Genomic DNA, 21,283 nt, shown 5'->3' with positions numbered 1-21,283 from the left:
TTTTATACTTATTTTTAGAAAAGTAGATTTCTAAAGATCTTTGTGTTTTGATCACACATATTTAGTTATACATGTATTCATTATCATTAGTATACGTCATTTTTATATGCAATAATTTAGTAATAAAATAGCAATAAAGTACAAAAAAACATGTATGTAAAGTAATTGAAATAATGCCAACAAACAATTGATATTGCAATTGAAATTGAATTATGTTTATCATGGTACTTGGTGTTAAATAATCCACTTGCATATTGAATGTCAAACTGAGGGGCCACTGTACAGTAATCCATTCATGGTTGTAAGAAGGAGAAAACGACAGCTGGTGACTCTTTCCCTCTTTATAATTATCCTCAAGGAGGAAGAGGAGAGAACTCCTGCGTTGTGCAACCTCGCCCTCCCCAACTGTCAAATCATAGCCCCGCCTTCTCTTGAACACAATTGGCCGAGCTTGACCAAACTCTGCGTTCCTATTGGCTGAGCCTGACGTCACTCAACGCAGCTCCGTTTCCTGGTTGTAGCTGTCAAACACGGGCTAAACAACAAACGATGCCCTCAGTCTCCGCCCTGCATCGTCCCGATCAACTGTTCTCCTCCAGAATTACAAGAAATCCTGTAAGTGAGAATGTCTGCCGTCTCACACGGTTTTTAAACGTTTTAAAATGTGTCAGCATGATGTGTTCATTGGCAAAAAGGCACAAAAAAGCGGAGCGGAATGTCTAAAACTTTCTCCTTGCTAGGAAAGAATTAAGCTATTCTCAGTTATCGTGAAGGAAATGCCAGATAAATTGTGTATACGTTGGCGATTTAAACCCGTAAAAACAGCTGAATTATACGAATATGTGTATTTAATATAAAGCGCTTCTTCAAGACGAAGCATGGTATTGTTATTTTGCCTTTAAAGATCAGAAGCTGACATTTTAATCCACGACAAGTATGTCAGTTGAAAATAACACCCACTTCCTGTGATGAAAGAAAACGCTTCGGTGTATAACAATACAAGGGCCAGATAATGCTGAATTCCTACTGTAGTTATGTCATTGTAATTACTACACACAGTAGTGCCAGTCCTCGTCTTGGAATAGTTTTTTGTGTGTGTTTTTAAAGGATAATCCCAGCATAAAGCATAACGTTTGTGCATTTGTTTCCTCATTAACAAACACTTTTTTCCTGACAAAGGTAATTTAATTTTATAGCACATAATCAAACTCAAAGGTCACTCAGTGTTCTTTAGAGCAACGGAAGAAACATTACTTTCTAAAATAATTTTGAGTTTTAATACAAAGTAAAATATGTAATTATCATTAGCAGCAGGCTAAAGTTTTGTTAAAATGATGTTTTAAACCTTTAAAACATGTACAGTTCTAAAAGAAGGGAGTACACAGTAAAGTATTGCTTTAACTCGACATATACAATATATACAATATTATTCTTTTTGCCAGAGAAAAATGTGTCTTTTCCTCATTTTGTTTGCTGCCCACATTTTTGGTAAAATCAGCAACTTTAAAAAAAAAATTTATATGAAAACCAAAACACAGGCTGAACCAAATTGCATTGGTGAAAATGTGCACAATTACTTATTAAGCGAAAGGGAACAGTTAAGTACATAATTATATTATAGTAAAAGCAGCAGAGAGCAGAGCAGTTTGGACTGCCACAATTTCCCCTTCCTGGTTCACTAATGTCTGGACACTGGAGAAAGCAGTCAGAGAGTGCAAACACCCACCAAGGCTGCACAGTTTCCCACAGTGTCAGTGCACTGCTTAGAAATCTTGAACCCAGATCTGTGTCCCTGTCGCCACCAACATCTATAACTTACATCCCCACCACATTTCATCCTTTACTTTCTGAGTCATGCTGCTCCGTGACAGACAGACAGAGGAACAGACAAATGCGGCCAAAAACATCACCTCTGTGGCAAACGCAACAATTAGACAGTGTTGTGGTTCATCTGGCTAAAATACAGCCTTCAACAGATTCCTGTCAGAAGGGTTGCTCCGGGCTAATTATCGTCATATCTGGCCTTTACGGTGTTCAGTAATGAGCAGCCTATATGAAAGGGTGTGAAAGCTGATGGTATATTTCTTATTAGGCTCTGTGTTATAGGGGTTTGAAGACCAGCATACAATGCAGTGCAGGTTCATGTGAGTTTTCCAAATACTGTATATATATTACAACATTCTAACACGTGTATCTCCTGACAAAGACATTATGTTATTTCTTCAAGTTTTAAAAATGTTCAGTTACAATTTGTTGTAGAAATTTGGTAAATACTTGTTGTGGCTAAGCATGCAAATTAACCATTTCCCCTAGCATTAATCTTGATCACAAATGTGATTAGACATTAGCTCGCCTGTTGGCAGCACCAAGGGGACATTGAAGCTAATCTAGAAACTCTGTTGTTTGATGACTGTATGGCCATATATCGCACAGCTTCAGCACCGAACACATACAGTTGTGATATGGTAGAGTAAATGATTCACTTCTACATAGTTCTGTGGAAAAATTTCCTTTCACCGCTTCATGAGAAGCAATAAAACATAGGCGTATTTCCTAAGATGGGGTTCAGTAAATTGTTGCCTATGGGTCTCTTTAAAAGTGTGTAGTCCATCTGTTTAGTGGTACAAAACAGGCCAGAGTTTGTCCATGTTATGGTAACTGTAAGGTAAATTATACATTAACATTTTGTTGCAGTTTAACATTTGTGTTCAGCAACAACTTATAATTCGGCAGTAGAAAATATGCTGATTTTTAGTGCGAATACTGGCTTATTCAGTAGAATGACGTCTTGTTCATTTGTTAGACCGAACCAGTTGTTGACATTTGTGCCATCTGTAGTTGTGTTTTATTAAAATTCATTAGAAGCTGCTTCGGTTTACTTTACTCCCTGGAAACCTTCACTCTAAGTTCATTACATGGAATGCAGATCCTTTTTTTGGTGTAGCTCCTTGGGGGTAATTGAGGTGCCCAGTCCTGCCAAACAGGACTGGTGTCATGTTCTGCTCATTATGTACTACTTGATTATTCTAAAGACATTATTCAAACAGGTTTAAAACTGATTAACCATTTAAACTGTATTTTTGTATCACTTTTCAACCATGTAAAGTGTAACACTAAGTGCCTCGCTTATCACAACACAAAGACACAGGCGCTTACACACATCAGTGCATATAACAAATACAGTCAGTTCATGCATACATAGTGTACAATGGATAAGAATGGAACTCACACACAAAAGAAGCTGCGGAAACACTATCTCACCAGTTAACAAATTATTAGAGGCAGAGTTATGAGTAAATCCATAAATAGAAAAGTTAATAAATAAACACAGATAAAACAGATTAAGAGCATCTTAAAAGAGCAGAGCAGATTAAATAATAATATAATTATTTAGTCAGGAAGTATGTTGCTGAACTGTACTTTTTCTTTTGGATTTGCATGTCCAAAATGTTTTGTACAGCTGAGTAACGATACATTTGATAAATTCCCTGACAGCAAAAATCTGTGGATAAACTAGTGCCAGTGCCCAACACCTGTATTGAGCCTGATACCATTCCACAGATGGTTGTATAGATGCAAATCTAATCTTTTAATTGTTTTGACGTTGTTTTTTTACCTTATGAATGACTGCTCTGGAGACCAGTTTAAATGGCAAACCCCCATATTTAATAGGTCATCCAAAATGGTCAAAATTAGTTTAAAATACTTATCTACTATCTGATGTATCCAACTGTGTCCCCCAGTTGACTAATTGAATAATAAATAATTTACTAGTAAATCACACAGTGTCAATGTATTGCACACAACAGCTAATTATCACAGCATATATGGGCTGCGTTGTTCATGTATAAATCAGACACCTAATGATTTTTCAGTACAAATGATCACTCACTTTCGCCATTGATGAGTCTGCCAATTAGTGTTTGCAAGCTAATCAATTTGTCTGATCATGTAGTGTTTTAAAATGTCAAAAACAACAAAACGACCATCATAATTTACCAGAGGGAATGTGTTTGGTCTTTCGTTTGTTTTAAATTTATTTTCACAAACGGAAACAAAACAAACTAAAAATCCTTATTCTGAATTAATCAGCAGGTTCATTTCTCCATCACGTGACCAGTATGGTAGATACATTGAATATAAGCAGGCGATAATAAATATATAACATATTAATATTAGCTCTTTGAAGCTCTTTTGGTTTTGTTCAAAAAAGCAAATAAAATACAAATATTTAATAAAAGATCACATAAAGATCAAAGAGCAATATTCTTAAAATGTCTGTGATGTCTTTAATGCTTATGTACATTTTTCATTGTTATCTAAATAATGTTATATCACAATATTCCAGGGGAAATCTGCTATATAATTTTAAGTTTGTATTGCCCACTCTGACTCTAGTGCTATATAAATTGTTGCTGTAACAATTTACAGGTCAGTGTCCAATTAATGAAAGTTTTGTCTTTGCTCTGAAGTACATGTGAGGTAAACAGACACACACACTGACAGCATTCCACGGACAGTCCACGTTTTCACCACGTGAACTTTTGTCCCGGTGTTGCTGCATTTTGAAAGCCTCCCCACCCCCTCCCAGCGAGACTTGCTGTAAAAACCAGGTGTCCCAGCTCTGCCTTCTCACTGCTCTCCACTCCGTCTGCAGGGACAATGGCGTTCAGGAAGGCTCTGAAGCGGACGGTGATCATAGGGGGCGGGGCTGCAGCCACGTATTTTGGCGTCTCACAGTTAATCGAGTACAAAAAGACTCAGGTAAGCTGATGAAAAAGTAACCCCCTCTGACTTTGTGTGCAGCTTTAACTGAGTCTTCTTTTTTGTAAAGTGTGCAAGACCTTGTTTTTGCAGGATTCAATTAGAAGCTTGTCTCCTTATTATGCTTTTCCTCCTTGGCAACTTGTTAGACAAACTTTGTGTGTCATCTTGAAAGGTAGGAGGAGCTGACTTTAAAGGCATGTCCCCTCTAGATTTTGGAATGTGTTTACGTTTGCTTCTTAGGTGTGTGCTCATGTCTTACGTCTACCCGCTGTGTACTTGTACAGAAATGATTAAAGGAACACACTCGTTTTGTGAACTTGTGCTCAGATGCTGGCTTTAGCTGTACTGACAGGTTAATGTAAAATACATATGACCTTGCCTTAAAGACAAACATGCATGGTAAACAGGCGGCTAACTAAGCTTTGCAGAAGGTAAAGTGTCTTTGACCAAATGTGACGGAATTAAATTACATTCTATGTAAAATTTAAAAGGTCATAAAAAAACTTTTTGGGGGGTTTTAATGGTTTTAAAAGGAACGACAACGTCTCGCCTCCTAACTGGTGCTGCTTGAAGTGCTCCTAGCCTTGAAAGACACCAGTGTCTCTGTCCTCAGCTACAGATCAACGTCATGGACCCACAAATAACTTCGTTTGAAATGGACAAGCACCTGTCTTTCCCCTCACCCCTGACCTGCCATAGGCTTGTTTTAGGCATGTCACACGAATACATACCAGACTTAAATTTGACTGTACAACCTAATATGAACTCTGTTTTGTGTCCTGGCACGGTAATGTCTACTCTTGCCCACCGTCATCCTCTCAACCAAGCCCGGATTGGTAAGCAAAAGTGTCAACCCTGATGACATCTAATTATTTTCACAATAGTTAATAATCATGCATGCGTCTAATCCCAGTAATTGCACTGCTGATGACACAAATGTCCGTCTTGCCTCCTTCAGCATAGGCATATGGCTTGGAGAAGTTTTGTTGACAGCGGCCGATTGGCTATTAGCAGCGGCCTTGCTGCTCCATTCACTGGCTTAACTTGATTACAGGGGCACGCTGGGACTTAATTCTGTGGCAATGTTTGTCTGTATGCATCCTCAAAAAATAGACAATGATTATAATATCATCGCCTTGTTTGGTGTCGCAGGTCTAAATTACAAATGCCTGCCACCATTTGCAAGTCAAATGCTGCGTTTGCTTCAAAGCTGCTTGATGCAATCATTAAGTCTGAACTGCTAAATAGAAAATTGAATAAATATTTCATTACAAGTGCAAGCCCACCGCCTGGTATGAGCAAGGAGCTGTGTGTGTTTCTTTGTTGCAGCTGTGATGATGTCTTTAATTATTTTGCTAATCAAACAATGAGTACAGATGATGTTGAATTTGATTTATGTTGTGGGCTTTGCAAAGATGAGCTGCATGTTGCCGTAGCTAGTAACCTTGAGCAAACTTTGCTTTGCTACTAATCACATGAAAGTCTTTTTTTTGAGCAACACTTGCAGACTAAAGGTGAACATTTCTGTTTAATCCCACTGTCATTCAGTTAAAATATGGAGAACAGTGGTAACTGAGTGCTGTAGGCTTTATGTCACAGTCACATCTTTATACCATTAATACATCTGTCCATTACAACAAGGTCATCCACATTTTAAGCAGGCACACAACCATGTTTGACACTAATGTCATTATTCACTCAAACCAAAACCGAAATGTATGCAAATTTATACAAGTCATTATGCATTATAGCACATTATTTCATGAGGTAATTATAATACAAGAATAATGCATACACATGGCATTGTGAATGTGCATTCATTGTGCTTATCATGTTTCAAGTGCATTACAAGGCAAGTGTTGCTAGGTATGATCTGCTTTTAAAGAACAGAAATGAACACAAATCGATTGTGCACAATTTTCCGGGAGTTCAGAGTAATACTGAAGTCATGAAAGGTGCAGAGCTCATTGTGTTCGCGTCTCTGTGACACATTCAGGCTCGGTTAGCCCATGTGGCAGCAGAAGCAGAGCTGAAGGCTCCCTTCGCAGATGAGCTTCCTTCTCGTCAGGCCCAGCTCACGACACTGAAAACCACCGACGAGTTTGATGTTCTGGTCATCGGAGGAGGAGCCACAGGGTCAGGATGTGCCTTAGACGCTGTCACGCGCAGTAAGCCCACAGATCGTTTATGCTTTCAGTCATTCCTCTTGAATGTGAACAGGTTTTGATCTCTAAAATAATCCTTATGGAGGGAAACTTGCAAGCTTGCAAGAGAAAAGGAGTGTCTGAAATATTATTTTTTATTGTAATATGATAAGATGTCCACCTCAGTTTGATTACAGACCTTTGGAATTTCACACAGTGTTTTAACTCCAACTCTGCACACATTTCTGTGGTCCAAATTAATGATTAAATAACCGAGTTGTGAAAATGCTGAGAGGTTTCCTTCAAAGTAAAAAAAACCTTGGTGTGACTCATGAGCTCCTTGAAGCTGCATGCCAATATGACTCACGCCTTTCTTCTTTATATGGTTTTCGTTGGAGAAATTATATATATATAGATATAGATTCCCATTTTCCCCAAAAAATTGGATTTTTCCAAAAAAGCTGGAAAATATTTTGGCTTAAACTTTGCCAATTGCCTGTTGCACCTTTAATCATAGCTAAGGCAAATAATATGTTCTTATTTTCAATTTGCAAGCTATACATTTTTCTTTTACACACACACACACACACAAAATATAAGACATAAAAATACGGAGGTGATATGATGACCAATTTTATTATAGCATGTTAATTGCTACGTTTGTATTAATCCGTATCGTATAACATAGAAAAGAGTATCTTCTTATGAAGTGAACATCCTGTAATAAAGAGGAAATTCAAGTACATTGATTGAGATTGTATGATTTTCCTTCAGACCTCAAAACTGCCCTCATAGAGAGAAGCGATTTCTCATCGGGCACAAGCAGCCGCAGCACCAAACTAATCCACGGTGGAGTCCGCTATCTTCAGAAGGCGATCATGCAGTTGGACTACGAACAGGTTCCTGTTCACCCTTTTCACTTATCGTCATTTCACCTCGTTGCTGCTCCTTCCTGCAATCACGGTTCTGTTCTTGTTCTCCATCTGAAACAGTACAAAATGGTGAAAGAGGCCCTTCACGAAAGAGCCAACCTTCTGGAGATCGCACCTCACCTGTCTGCACCGCTACCCATCATGCTTCCTGTTTACAAGTTAGTGTCAGACTCACAGGATTAACATTGCGGCGAGAGTACTTCTGAATCTTCTGAATGTTTGTCGTAGCTTTTCATAACCTAAAATCCCTAGTTGTGCTTCAACATCATAAAAATGGCATTTGCTTACAACTCGAATCCCTATGTTCAATCCCAAGATGGTGGCAGTTGCCTTATTACTGGGCAGGGATCAAGATGTACGACTTGGTGGCTGGGATTCACTGTCTGAAAAGCAGCTATGTCCTCGGGAAGAACAAAGCTCTGGAACTGTTCCCCATGTTGAAGAAGGACAAGCTGGTGGGAGCGATCGTCTACTATGACGGTGAGTCACTGCTCCCTCATTCCCTCGTCCTTGCCTTGCTTGAATTTGTATATTTTCACATAGACACGACAGTTTGTGGACAGTCACTAAAAGGGATGCTTTCTCTTTGTTTTCTGTACACATGAACAAAGCGGCTGAGTCAGTGTTGCTGGTTTTTCCCTTCCTTGTTAAAGCCAGTGATGCAACTACATAAAAGTGCCACCAAGCAGCTGCTAAAATATACATTTCTAAAAAATCCGCTGGTGTTGGTGTGCTTTCGTTTCATGTTGAGGGTTCTTGTGATGAATCCAGTCAGGAGATGAAAGTCCACACTGCCTGGGGTGCTCACGTGTCCACTGGCCCCCGACAAAATGGTGGGATGCTCTCTCTGCCCCTAGGCTGTAAAGGTTTTGTGTTGCCTCGAAGGGTGCAGAGGAGAACATAACATATGCTCAGTGTCCAACTGAGTGTAAGGAGATTTGTGCCAGGGGCGTTGTGTTTCCTCTCCGCCACTGCCAACAACAAGTTTGTGTCTGCGGGTCATGTATCTGTTACTGTAGGCTGCGCTAACTACTGGCAAACCATGTCCAGTCACAACAGGTAGGTATTGTTTTTTCTTGATCGGTTGCTGAAATAGGGCTGCAAAAATAAATGGACTAATTGATTTGAGTGAGTTTTTATGAAAAAAAATAAACAATGATCTGTGGAAGTCACATGTTTTTAACATCATATCGCTTACCGATTCTCCATTTCACAGTAATCTTTTAGAGAAAGACACTTACATTTATTCTTCCTTTTCTATTGGATTTAACGCTGTATGACGATAATATTTTGGCAGATGCTGTGATTTTTGCTGCATTGATATGAAAGTTACATTTTTGAAACCAAGTAAAGAACCATTTTCTCTCTGAATGTAAAATGTAAGTGGTCAGATTGGACTGGATTCAGTTCAGGCGCGTAAAATAGGAAGAGCATTTTCTTTGTGCAAAGCAGCATATGTTTGATTTCCTCCTCCTCCTCCTCCTCCTCCTCCTCCTCGAGCTCCCCACTATCACCTGCTCTGAGGGGGGACAGAGCCATGATGGTGGAGGGGTGGAGGGTCTCCTCTCCAATTATGCTGTCTGGAACAATCACGCCCGTGACATTTCGAAATCTGACCTTCTCTCCTGGCAATGTGGAGCGCAAAGGAGCGGCTGCGGTGGCAGTTGGAGCGGCAGAACAACAGCCATTTCTTCTGCTGTCTTGGTTACCGCAGCTCTTTCTGCCACCAACAGCAGCAGAAGCTCTTTTATTCTCAGATGAATCTGCCTCATCTTTCTTACTTTCAATTAGCTTGGTGTGTTGCTGTGTTTGTTTCATATGCTCTGACGGTTGCAGCAAACACGCCTCTTTCGACAGCGGTTCACAGTGCATAATATGCAGAGGTGTTTCTCGTCTGCCCCCTCATGAATATGAATGGACAAAGAGTTAGAAACACATTAAGTAGCTTGGTACCAGGAAAGGTGTCTTGCTTGAAATCACAGATAAATACAGACAAGATAACTAGATTCTATTATTTCCAGGGCAGCACAATGACGCCCGTATGAACCTGGCCATCGCACTAACCGCCGGACGCTACGGCGCCACTATCGCCAACTACACCGAGGTGATTCAGCTGTTGAAGACCAACGACCCAAAGACTGGCAAAGAAAAGGTGTGCGGCGCCCGCTGCAGAGATGTCATCACAGGTGAGGCCGTCTTACACTCATGAACATTACATGTTCAGTCTCTCCAACATCGTTTTTTTTATTAAGTGCATCAGCAGAATTCAATAAATACAGTACAATTTTGTTGTCACATAGAAAAAACATGCACTTTCAGTGTTGAAGGTCCAAGGTGTAACATTTAAGAGGGTTTCTTGGCAGAAATTGTATATACTACCTAAGTATGTTTGTATAATTATTAAAAAAATGAAAATAGTTCTTAGAATAAACCTTAGAATAAAGACATTTTGAAGCAGAAGTTAACTGAGCAAACAAAAAACAACATGCGAAGCATAGTGCTGGATTCCTCCATTTGTTACAGTGTTACAAGTGTTATGCAAGTCATATTTTACAAAACTTATTTTGACTCATTTGTAAAAAGGAAAGGAATTTGACGTCAAGGCCAAGTGTGTGATCAACGCCACCGGACCCTTCACAGACTCAGTGAGGAAGATGGACAGCCAGGAAACTGCAAACATATGCCAGCCCAGCGCTGGTGTTCACATCGTCATCCCTGGTTACTACAGGTGATCACACCCATGCCGTAATGCATGTGAATCTGACATGAATTTTTTATTTAAGTCATGGAAGCATTTGCTCTTTCAAATGCATTAACTTTCATATTTATCGGAGTGTTTTCCTGTGTTCCTGTGTAAATAGTAAGGCGGCTAAACTATTAGCTGACCTATACTTACAAGCGCGGAACAATCTTCTCCGGTTTAGCTACAGCAGAGCAATAGAGTGGTTTTGTTGAAGTTTGAGGGTTTTAAAGTTCAACAAAGCTTATTGAGCAAAACCCGAGGGAGTGTGAGCCCTTTGAACAGCGGCAGAAATGCCAACCACCTAATTCTCCTTCCCTTACTCTTGACTTCCATCTGCTGCTTTCACTCTCCCCCACCTCCTCATGTCATTTTTCCCGTGTTTCTTACTTTCTACCCCTCAGTTTGATAATCGTCTCTCTTTGTCATTATTTTTCTTTTTCTTTCGGATTCAGTATATTAGACCTGATAATCCATGAGCATCATAGCAGCGACAAACATGAGACAGAAAAACCTTCTACTTCCTCTTGCAGCCTTTAGGACTCGCCTTTGTTTCAGTAATGAACCCTCTGTTTCGATAGTCCCGACAACATGGGTCTGCTTGATCCAGCCACAAGTGACGGACGTGTCATCTTCTTCCTGCCCTGGGAGAAGATGACCATAGCGGGCACAACTGACTCCCCCACCAGTGTGACAGCTCATCCAATCCCAGGAGAGGATGACATCAACTTCATATTGAATGAGGTTCGCAACTACCTCAGCGCTGATGTAGAAGGTACAGAGGGTTTCTCTTGTCTGTTTTCGTGCCTTTACTCATTCTAATGTTTTTCTTTGCTCCAGACAAATCTGAAAACATGTTTCACCACTTTAAGAACGGCTAATCCAAACGCAGAATTTAAGTCAAATACAGTTTGTTTGTAAGCAAACAGCAGTAACTCGTCTGTCTGGCTCCAAAATAAAACAAATTTGACAAATTATTGGAAATTCAAGGAGGGAATCCTGTTTTGGATATTAGTATTTTTTGTTTGTCTATAATTAATAAAAAATTTTTTGCATATATGTTGTGTTATGTGGAGACAACAAATCTCAGTAAACTAGTAGATATTATCCAAAGGCTGAAAGGACCCACTTATTTTGTGCAGAAACGAAAGAAAATTATAATAAATAGATTTACTGAACCTAAAAGTGAAATTGTACGGGCATCAAGCTCTTTTACAGCAGAAATTACAATAAATGACAGGGCAGTCAGGGCAGACAAGTTTGGTAATGATAAACATTCATAAAACATTGAAAAATGCAAATGAGTCTATAATGCAGGATATTAACTAACTCAGTATAATATTTAGTACCGTTTCAAATGGAATGAATCCAGTTCATTTTTGTCCCACAATGTGACTCTGTCTTTGTGTGCACAGTGCGTCGAGGGGACGTGTTGGCTGCATGGAGCGGCATCCGTCCACTGGTGACCGATCCCAACTCCAAAGACACTCAGTCCATCTGCAGGAACCACATTGTCAGCGTCAGTGAAAGGGGACTGGTCACCATCGCTGGTCAGTTACGTTTTGTTTGTTTGTTTGAACATGTAGAAAATGTGTTATTTTTTTTAAATATAATTCATGATTGAGTCTGTGTCCAGGTGGAAAGTGGACCACCTACAGGTCCATGGCTGAAGAAACTCTGGACGCAGCCATCGAAGCTCACAACCTGTCAGCCGAGCAGTGCAAAACCGTGGGTCTGATGCTGGAGGGAGGAAAGGGCTGGACTCCGACCACCTACATCCGCCTGGTGCAGGACTATGGCCTCGAGGTGGAGGTAAGAAACAACAGTTGCATATTATGCAACTATTATATATTTCTCTGCCTCTGTCTAACAGTGAAAAAACGTGGTGAACATATTCCTAAGATAATGTAGACTTGAGGAGGAGCAGATTTTATTACATGAGCCTTGTATTAAGTGGTTTCAATCTTTAAATGCTTTTTCATTCTGTCCTTGCTGGCAGCAATATTATTAGAGTAAACAAGTTTGTGGGTCCCAAAAACAGCGGCGTGCTCGGCCAAGTCAGTGTTGATCACATGTCAACATTTCATGCAACCACACAAACCTGAGCAGTCCCTTTAAGTATATTGTACCTTATTTCTAAAAGTTTGTCTCTGCTGACAATTAAACTGCAGTTTGTGCCTTCACTTGGAAATGCAGACACATTTCAGTGAAATCCATTTAAGTTTAATGGATTTATAGACATTTTAAACTATAACTTTCTTGTAAAATTAAACTCTTAACATGAGTTTTATGTCTGCTTGTTTACATTAATAAGTTACGAGTGATTTTTCTTTCCATAAATGGCGGCAATCAGTGTTTCTAGTGCCTTGATTGCCTTTATGAGTTCAATGAGAAGATCAATGTTATTTGCAGTCTCTTGAACTTTGGAGCTGTTTTTGTGATTAATGAGAATTAATCTGGAGTGCTCCATGTCTGCACAGCTTTTTTGGGAACAGCGTAGGACACAGAATACCGTGCATTTGGTCAACACAACAAGTATACGTACTACCCCGAGGCGGAAAGAGCAAGAGTTCAGGCTTCTGCACACAGACAAGTAATTAGCGTGAGTTTAAGAATTACGACAAAAGTTTAAGATGTTTCAGAAACTCTTTCTGTAGCAGCAGCAGCAGCAGCAGCAGCAGCTCTGCCACAAAGAGCAGTTTGACTCCCTAATACATTTCCAATGTGGCAAAATGAAGAAAAGGGTAAAGCTTTAACTACCCATTGTACACGCACATTCATCTGCAAACAAACCTGTACGAGTTTCTTCTTCAGCAGCCGCAGCAGAGTTGACATTAAAGCTGCTCCCGTAACAATGCTGACATTTCTGCTACACAAAAGACTGGACACACGTTGAAACACACTGTATGCTGAACAATTTATCAATGGCATTAAGTAAGGGCACATTGATTTACATCAGCTACATGCCATCTTTCCAATAATTGGCCTGAGTGTTTTCATTAAACCCCAGTAGGACATTGTTTCATGAAGAAAAAGTACTTGTGCACAGTGAGAGTCTACGCTGTACTTACTCCTCATTAGAGGCGTTTTGGCAGCGGCTCTGGTTGTTCTCGGGAATATTTCCGAAAAGGTCACTGTTGATATTTGGACAACGTTTGCCCTTTCAGCATGATAGGCAAAGCCAACCATCTGAATAGCAAATAGATCGCTTGCGTTCCGCAAGGCCATGGCGCGGTATTGACAAAGTGGCGCTAACGTTTATCGTTTAACTGCGGATAGGTGAAATCGATGACTTAGCTGCCGCGATGTTGTTATACCTGTACGTTCTGTGTCCAGGATGTGTGTAAATAAATAGAAACAAAGTTGATTACGTGGATTCCCACAGGAATTTTCGTTTAGCCATTTTGATTTTGATGGATCTCGACAGAGGTGGCCAGAAAACTGTGTGCATTGTATTTAAAATGTTACAGATTTATACATTTTTAAACAGTTCATTCATATTTGTCCTGCATTTTCCCAATATATTTGTGAATTTTATTGGTATTGGTACAGCATTTTTTTTCCTTTTGTGGCATTGTACAACATTCTAAATATGAAACTTTCTATGCAGGCTTTAAGAAATCAAAAATCGAGAGTGTCTTTAAAAACACGCATCCCAATTTGTGTCCAGCATTCTTACTTTCTATTATTGGGGTTTTGTCATTGGTGATTCTCTGTGCAGCCCATGAAAATGACATTTCTTCCACTCTCTTTTTTCATTAAATCATTTTGTATTTTTACATCCTTGTGTGCGCGCACAGGTCGCCCAGCATCTGGCCTCGACGTACGGTGCAAAGGCGTTTGAAGTTGCAAAGATGGCTCAGGTCACTGGACAAAGATGGCCGATCGTAGGGAAACGACTGGTGTCCGAGTTTCCTTACATTGAGAGTGAGGTACATTTGGAATCTTTGCAAACACTGTGTAGAGTGTCTTGTATCATGTTTTTTCAACATGATATGAGTATGTGTGTGTGGTTTTGTTTTACACAGGTGCTGTATGCGATTAAAGAGTACGCCTGCACCGCCATTGACGTCATTGCCCGACGGACGCGCCTGGGCTTCCTGAATGTGCAGGCAGCCGACGAAGCCCTTCCACGCATCGTTCAGATCATGGGGAAAGAGCTGGGCTGGAATCATGAGAAGAGCACGGTATGATCATGTTATCGTCACTTTCTTCACTTAATGAAAGAGAAAAACAGTTAAAGATAAACCAAGGGAAGGATGGAGGGAATACTGATTCAGCTCTGACTCTTTTCTCTCTGCTCATATGAAAACAGGCCGAACTGGAAGCAGCGAAGAGGTTTTTGTACCATGAGATGGGCTACAGGTCTCGTTCTGAGCAGCTGACTAAGACTACTGACATCAATTTAAATAACCAGGAAGTAGTCAGGTAATAATCCCACCGTCACCTCTATTTTCTGAATGTAAGATGATGACCTTGTTCAGTCAAAGCTGCAATTCCTGCTCTTTTTTATTTATTATAATTAATAATTTGCAGCTGCATAAACTATTATCTTAATCAAATTAAGAAAAAGCATCAAAACCATCTTAAAAAGGAAAGAAAATACTTATTATTGTATTGTATGTTTTTTAGAAGATTCCTCGGCATCTTCATTTGGTTTTATAGGTTTTATTTTGACACATTAGTTAACATATCCTCACATTAAACATTAAAAAAACCTCCATTCGTGCTCATGAAGTCCAAATATTCCTCACTGTTTTATTCCTCACTGAGTAAATGACTGTTCTTCTATGTGACAGATACAAGAAACGTTTCCAAAAGTTTGACAAAGACAGCAAAGGATTCATCACCACCATTGACGTCCAGCAAGTTTTGGAGGTGAGTCAGTCCTTCCTTCATTCCTCCCTTCCTCACTCCCTTGTCCCTTTTTTATGGATTATTGTTGTTTTTCTTTTCTGCAGAGCATCAATGTCAACATTGATGAAAATGCACTCCATGAAATCCTTAATGAAGTGGACCTCAACAAGAACGGACAAGTAGAAATAGATGAATTCCTGCAGGTACGCAACACACGCACACACAGTGACACCTCAGGGAGGAGGAGGAACTGCAGCGCTAAAGCTTTAGCAGACGTCTGGTGACAAGAAATGTCACTCATTCACGCCAAGTGTCGATATCCATCGATCTACAGTTGGGTTGGGGAGATGTTTTTCTAAGGTCGGCAAATACATTTGCAAATTTACTTAACTGCGTTGCATAACTTTCAAATATAAAATGTCTTTTAGATTCAAATCACACAATGCTGTCGAAGTCTATCAGCGCCACACAAGTCTTTGTGTGTCTCAGTGTAGCAGTGTTTTAGATCTGGTTTTCACACGGAGAGTGATTTGGCAACATCAACACTGAGCTCGTAAAGTGAACCGGCTGCAAACAGGTAGACGTGGGACTGAAAACACAGAAGTGTCCAAAAAAGTTCCACAAGGGAATTCTACTGCTCAAACAAAGTCATTCAGCAGTTTGCCAGGATAAAGTGTTCTTGTCTCCGCCCCTGCCCCCGCCAGGACAGAGCATACAAATAATCAGGCGGGAAGAGTACTGAAATATTCTACTCAAGTAAAAGTACCACTACTTTGATAGTACTGGTCGAAAAATGTACTCAAGTTAAAGTAAAAAAGTAGCTTTTTTTAAATGTACTCGAGTAAAAGTTACTTAGTTACTTTTTGAACAAGGTTTGGGGGTTCGTTCTTGTGAGTGCAAAAAGTCCAAGGGGACACAAATCTCACATGAATTGTTTTTAATTAAAGGCAAATCTTTACAAATTACAAAATATGTAAACACTGAATGTATTCAGGGGTCAAAGGTCACAAATGCTTTAACTTTCTCACTCAGGGACCTTAATTAATGCCAATTCACCTTTAAACATTGTTTTACTCCTAAACGCGGTGAAGTACATTACTTCCAAAATAAACAGGCAGAATAACAAAAATCCCCAAAAGCACTGCCGCTTTAAGATTTAGATTTGTTTAAAACAGCATGAATTGAATATTGTGACTCATTTATCAAACATATTTCATGAAAATATTTAGTTTATCTATTCAAAACAATTTTAGGTGTACAGAAACCCTTGTAAAACATTACATTATGTGATTTCTATTGTGAATTTGCTTGAAATGGTTTCATCTTTAAAAACCGGGTCCCTGTATAAATAGTTTGGAGAACACTTGTTTCTTACGTTTACCATTATTCCCTTATACATCGTGTCTTTTTCTATAGCAGGTAAAAAAAGAATATGTAAAGGACAGAAGGTGTGAAGTCTAAAAGCAGCAGGTTTGCGCTGCGGAGGCTAATGAGGGAGGAGAAATCTCAGTCAGCCACTGGTGTAATGAGGCCTGAAGGGCCGCGACATCCGTCTGCAGCTAAATGATGTTCTCGCGGAGTCGTTATAGGAGAACTTGATGGCATTAGATGATTTAGTCTTCATTAGCTGCCTCGTTGCTGCTCTGAGTCTTTCATCCCTGAGGAAACCGAGAGTCAGAATATCTGTGAAGTCTCGCCGTTGACTCGGAGTAAAAAAAAAAAAACATTGCCTGATTGTGATTTTCTGATGATGCCGAGTCACGTTGTTCATGTTTGTTTCTGCTTGTGTGTGTGTGTTTGTGTGTGTATGTGTGTGTCTGACCAGCCCGTGGATGACTTAGGCACAACAGGTAGTGTATAGCACTGATGGGGAAACAACTACAGCCTGGAAGAAGGGCATTAACAAAGTTACCCAATTTTTCACTTTGGGGAAAATTGGGTAAGACTCTAAAACTCAGACTGAAAACATGTCCAAGAAGTGTTAAAGCTGCACTAGTTCACCTTTTTGCTTTTGTAATTTTGTAATTTTTTTGCAAAATAAAACTGCAACAAGTCAATGATTTTTTTGCTGCTACTGTAAGCAATATTCGTTATTAGATTCATGCAGTTATATATTTGCTAGCTGATTATTTTCTTTGCAACAGAAAAACAGGTTTTCTGTCTTCTTTCTTTTCAGTTTAATAAACAAAGTGACAGAAAGTAAAAAGGCCTTTTTGTTCTTTTTAATGAATCTAGTTCAGCTTTAACACGTGAAGAAGGTTGGTGTTGGTTTCAGTTTTTTTTTTCCCCTTTTTCAAACCAGGCATGTGACGGTGGTCGGACAGCTCTCTCTGAGTTTCCCAAACATGTGTCATACATGTAATTATCTCCTGCTCCTCCTCACAAGTGAACCTTTCCCTCTTTGTAACTCGTGTCCTCCACCGTCTGTCACCCCCGCAGCTGATGAGCGCCGTGAAGAAGGGCCAAGTGGCCGACAGCCGTCTGGCAATTCTCATGAAGACTGCGGAGGAAACTCTGGATAAGAGGGGGCCGGTGACCGTGGATCGCAGCGGGGGCGGAGTCTGAGTTCAGGGACCCGGAGGAGAAAGCCTTCAGCTGCCGCTGCGCTTTTATAAAAGTGGTAAAAACAACTAGTCACGCAAATGGTGCTAATTGAATGACAATACAGCAATCAAATGTATTCAAATCAAATGTAGACCAGGAGCAAACGCGTCCGAATCCTGAGTGTGTGTCTCTGTGAAATCCAGTGATTGAGTCTGAGACTATATTTTTGTAAGGCAATAGATTCATTTGTATGTGTGTGTGTGTGTGTGTGTTGTCAACATCCAGTGCCTCTGATATGAAGGCAGCTGATAATTCATCCATTTTATACAGTACTTTTACTACAATTTACAGTTTGTTTTTTCTTTTTACATTTTCTTCATTTTTAAACGACACACATTGTTGTGTAAATGCTTCAAATAGAAACTGAGTTCTGGTTGTGCTGCATTTTCCAGGTTCATCGTTCCCTAAAGGTTTCAGTTTGCATGTCGTCACAGTGTATCAGGAAATGGCCTAAAAACTAACAAAGATAGACGATGAAAGTGAAAACAGAGCATCATGAATTTGAGACAGAAAACCTTTTTTGGAAAAGAGCGGACCTCTTAAATGAAGCTTAACTGATCATCTCAGTGCGATGTTTCTGATGTAAACATGTTACAAGCACTCGTCGGCTTTGATAAAATATTTAATGAGGTTTCTGAATTACGTCTGCAGCACTTTTGTTGCCTTTTCTTTATTTTTAGGGCTAAAAAAAATTATGTGGGTGAAGTTTGAAGGGGAATTTTTTTTTTAACATTGTCTTGTGCAAATGTTTTCCATCTGCTGCTCTACGGATTTACTGACGTTTATACAACGGCGTTTCCAGCTTTAGCACTATTGTTCAAAAACACTGATGCTTTTAAATCTCTGCTCTTTTTATGTAAGAATTATTTATTATTTTTGTTATAGACATGAGATGATCTCGATTTAACTACAGTGTATGTCTAAAGTGCATGATGAAAACAGGATTTTAAACACAGTTATTTTTTATAAGTGGAATTGCATACTACAGGTAAACCTTATTCTCTATATAATGTAAAACTTTAGTTTTTTTTACATTTAAATAGCTGTATTAACGCACAATCCAGTCTGTCTGATGGCAGCACACTGCTAAAGTTTAATTCTGCATGCTGTTGTCTCCTGCATGTTTCATCCTCAGCTTCTGTATGAATATGTGCCTTAATGTCCTGAAGATATGACTCACTCATTCACCCTCTTTTTCACTATTTCATATATGTTCAGTAAATACAGGGACTATGTTATTTATATCAATTATATATATAAAAAAAACATTTTTAAATAAAGAATGGTGTTTAAAATGTATGTTAACATTTGTGAGAAGCGTGACCTGCAACACTAGAATTTGAACCATATGGAATTTAAACTGATTATCGTTTGTTTAATTGATTCATTTGAGGGACACGTTGCAGCAGCTCCTCGTCTGTCTGGATTTAGTCTTTCTCCACGGCACTTTGTTGCTTTGGGAAAAACAATAGATTTCTCCTTCATTTTTGGTTTGCTACATTAGTGAATGAGATAGCATTTTATTATAAAACGCCACATGGGTAATTTGTTAAAACATCACAAGGACTCCCTTGGTCTAAATTCACCATCTTTCACATATGTAAAACATCCCTTTAACGTGTGCGTTTTATTTTTGGTCTTCAAAGCTGCCAACTATTTAAAAAAAAAAAAAGCAAACAAAAAGGTACTTAGACATTTTTATGTCGATAAAGATTCATCTCCTTTAAAAAGAATAATGAATAAAAACGACAGCTCAACTCTCTGCACATCATCACAGGCCTCTGTTGCGTTTTTTTAATTGTCAGAAATGTGTCTTTCTACTCTGTCCTTCCTTACTGCCTTTATATCAACATTATTTTCTATATATGGTTTTTTTGGATAATTTTTAATACAGTAAATCATTCCATACTGCAGCTGTTAGTGAAGTGTGTGTGTGTATCAGTGTGTGGTCACACGGGGGTTTGACGACAATGCGTCCACACCGACGACCCTGTCAAGAATCGCTCATGGGCAGCACGACACGAATCCCCGTGTTCGATTGTCTTCTCTTGGATGAAATTACAGCTTTATCCTCGAGTCAAAGAGAATCATATTCCTTCCATCCAGTACTGTAAGAATACTGTGAGTCAATCTTCAGGTAAAAAAAAAGAAAGAAAAAGAAACAATGCAATTATGTAATTAAATGTATCCAGTTGCTTGCAAACCATTGTGGTTTTTTTGTGTGTGTTTCTTGTGGGCATCATTCAGACCTGGCGTCACAACAGCGGTGATGTGAAGTGACAGCCTGTGAAAAACAGGCTCAGTTCTTCTTTTTTAAATTCGTATTCATTTTAATTGTTACAGAAGAGTTTTTTGTTTTAATACATATTTTCTGGTCCATAAAGTGTCAGAAACGGGTTGGGTGAGCAGTTCTAACATGATCTCAGAGGGTAATACTCCTGTGTGCATAGCTGTGTGTGTCCGTTTGCCTGAAGATCTTTACTTGAATAATCCCAACAGCAGTGAAGAGTAGACCAAATACCAACTTCATTATCCAGTTACATACAATTACTGTGACAGACGATTGAATTTTGGTTCATATTCATGTTGATCTTGTCACATGAAAGCACCAACGTTCATGTGTATACAGAATATACATCAGTTTGTAGAGCTGCAACTAATGATTATTTTCTAAATCATTTTCTCAGTTAATACATTAGATATTTGGTTCATGAAATGTCAGAAAATGTTGGATCAGTGTTTCCCAATCCTTGAAATGATGTTCTCAAAAGAATTGATTGATTGATTATTCAGTTTAAATGTGTTTTTTTTTTTGTTTTATGGAGCAAAGAAACCTGAAAATATTCACACTTAAGACTTGAGTTGGCGGTTAATTGTTGCAGCCCTAATGAACACTTTATGGAACGATGTGCGGTGTAAGTTCAGTATTAAGGGTTGTAAACTGTAAAACGGTGGGTCAGGTTGCACCAGAACAAAGTGACTCCCACACAAGGACAGAAGAACACGAGTACACGCGCTGAATTTCATCCCTGCAAACTGGGTGAAAAACATGCCTTTTCTCTCTAAAGGTCACAGTGAGATTTGAATGACAGCTTTAAGTCCTGTGCTCATATTACAGTCTGCAGCGACGATGCCGCTTCCTGGGGAAAGGCCGGGAGTACGTCGGGGAGGCAATTAATTGTAATGAATAATGGGACAAATCTGGCTGCCACATGACCACTAATGCTCTTTTTTGTCTC

General features: G+C 39.3%; 1 protein-coding gene across 3 annotated transcripts; it reads left to right on the top strand.

Moving 5' to 3' along the window:
- The first annotated feature begins 508 nt into the window (after positions 1-508).
- Positions 509-20,247, top strand: gpd2 (glycerol-3-phosphate dehydrogenase 2 (mitochondrial)). Of its 3 annotated transcripts, XM_058619772.1 has the most exons (18): positions 509-615; positions 4,658-4,764; positions 6,764-6,935; positions 7,686-7,810; positions 7,904-8,001; positions 8,160-8,323; positions 9,865-10,029; positions 10,427-10,571; positions 11,165-11,358; positions 11,999-12,133; positions 12,220-12,395; positions 14,384-14,515; positions 14,612-14,770; positions 14,899-15,011; positions 15,383-15,461; positions 15,545-15,643; positions 17,266-17,290; positions 17,880-20,247. In XM_058619772.1, the coding sequence occupies exons 2-18, from the start codon at positions 4,663-4,665 to the stop codon at positions 17,960-17,962; spliced, it is 2,166 nt and encodes a 721-aa protein (XP_058475755.1). In that variant the 5' UTR covers positions 509-615; positions 4,658-4,662; the 3' UTR covers positions 17,963-20,247. The 3 variants fall into 3 exon arrangements, with proteins under 3 accessions (XP_058475755.1, XP_058475749.1, XP_058475763.1); XM_058619766.1 differs by lacking the exon at positions 17,266-17,290; XM_058619780.1 differs by lacking the exons at positions 509-615; positions 4,658-4,764; positions 17,266-17,290 and adding an exon at positions 4,778-5,603.
- The last annotated feature ends 1,036 nt before the right edge of the window (positions 20,248-21,283 follow it).

Source organism: Solea solea, chromosome 2, assembly GCF_958295425.1.
Source record: "Solea solea chromosome 2, fSolSol10.1, whole genome shotgun sequence".
Taxonomy (NCBI): domain Eukaryota; kingdom Metazoa; phylum Chordata; class Actinopteri; order Pleuronectiformes; family Soleidae; genus Solea; species Solea solea.
The sequence above is the reverse complement of the archived record's forward strand: the minus strand, read 5'-3'. Positions and strand labels throughout refer to the sequence as shown.

Excerpts from the sequence above, each read along its gene's own strand:
- gpd2 (XM_058619766.1), top strand. The coding sequence starts at position 4,663 with ATGGCGTTCAGGAAGGCTCTGAAGCGGACGGTGATCATAGGGGGCGGG. Across the intron at positions 10,572-11,164 it reads GTCATCCCTGGTTACTACAG|TCCCGACAACATGGGTCTGC; the intron begins GTGATCACACCC and ends CTGTTTCGATAG. Across the intron at positions 15,462-15,544 it reads ACGTCCAGCAAGTTTTGGAG|AGCATCAATGTCAACATTGA; the intron begins GTGAGTCAGTCC and ends TCTTTTCTGCAG.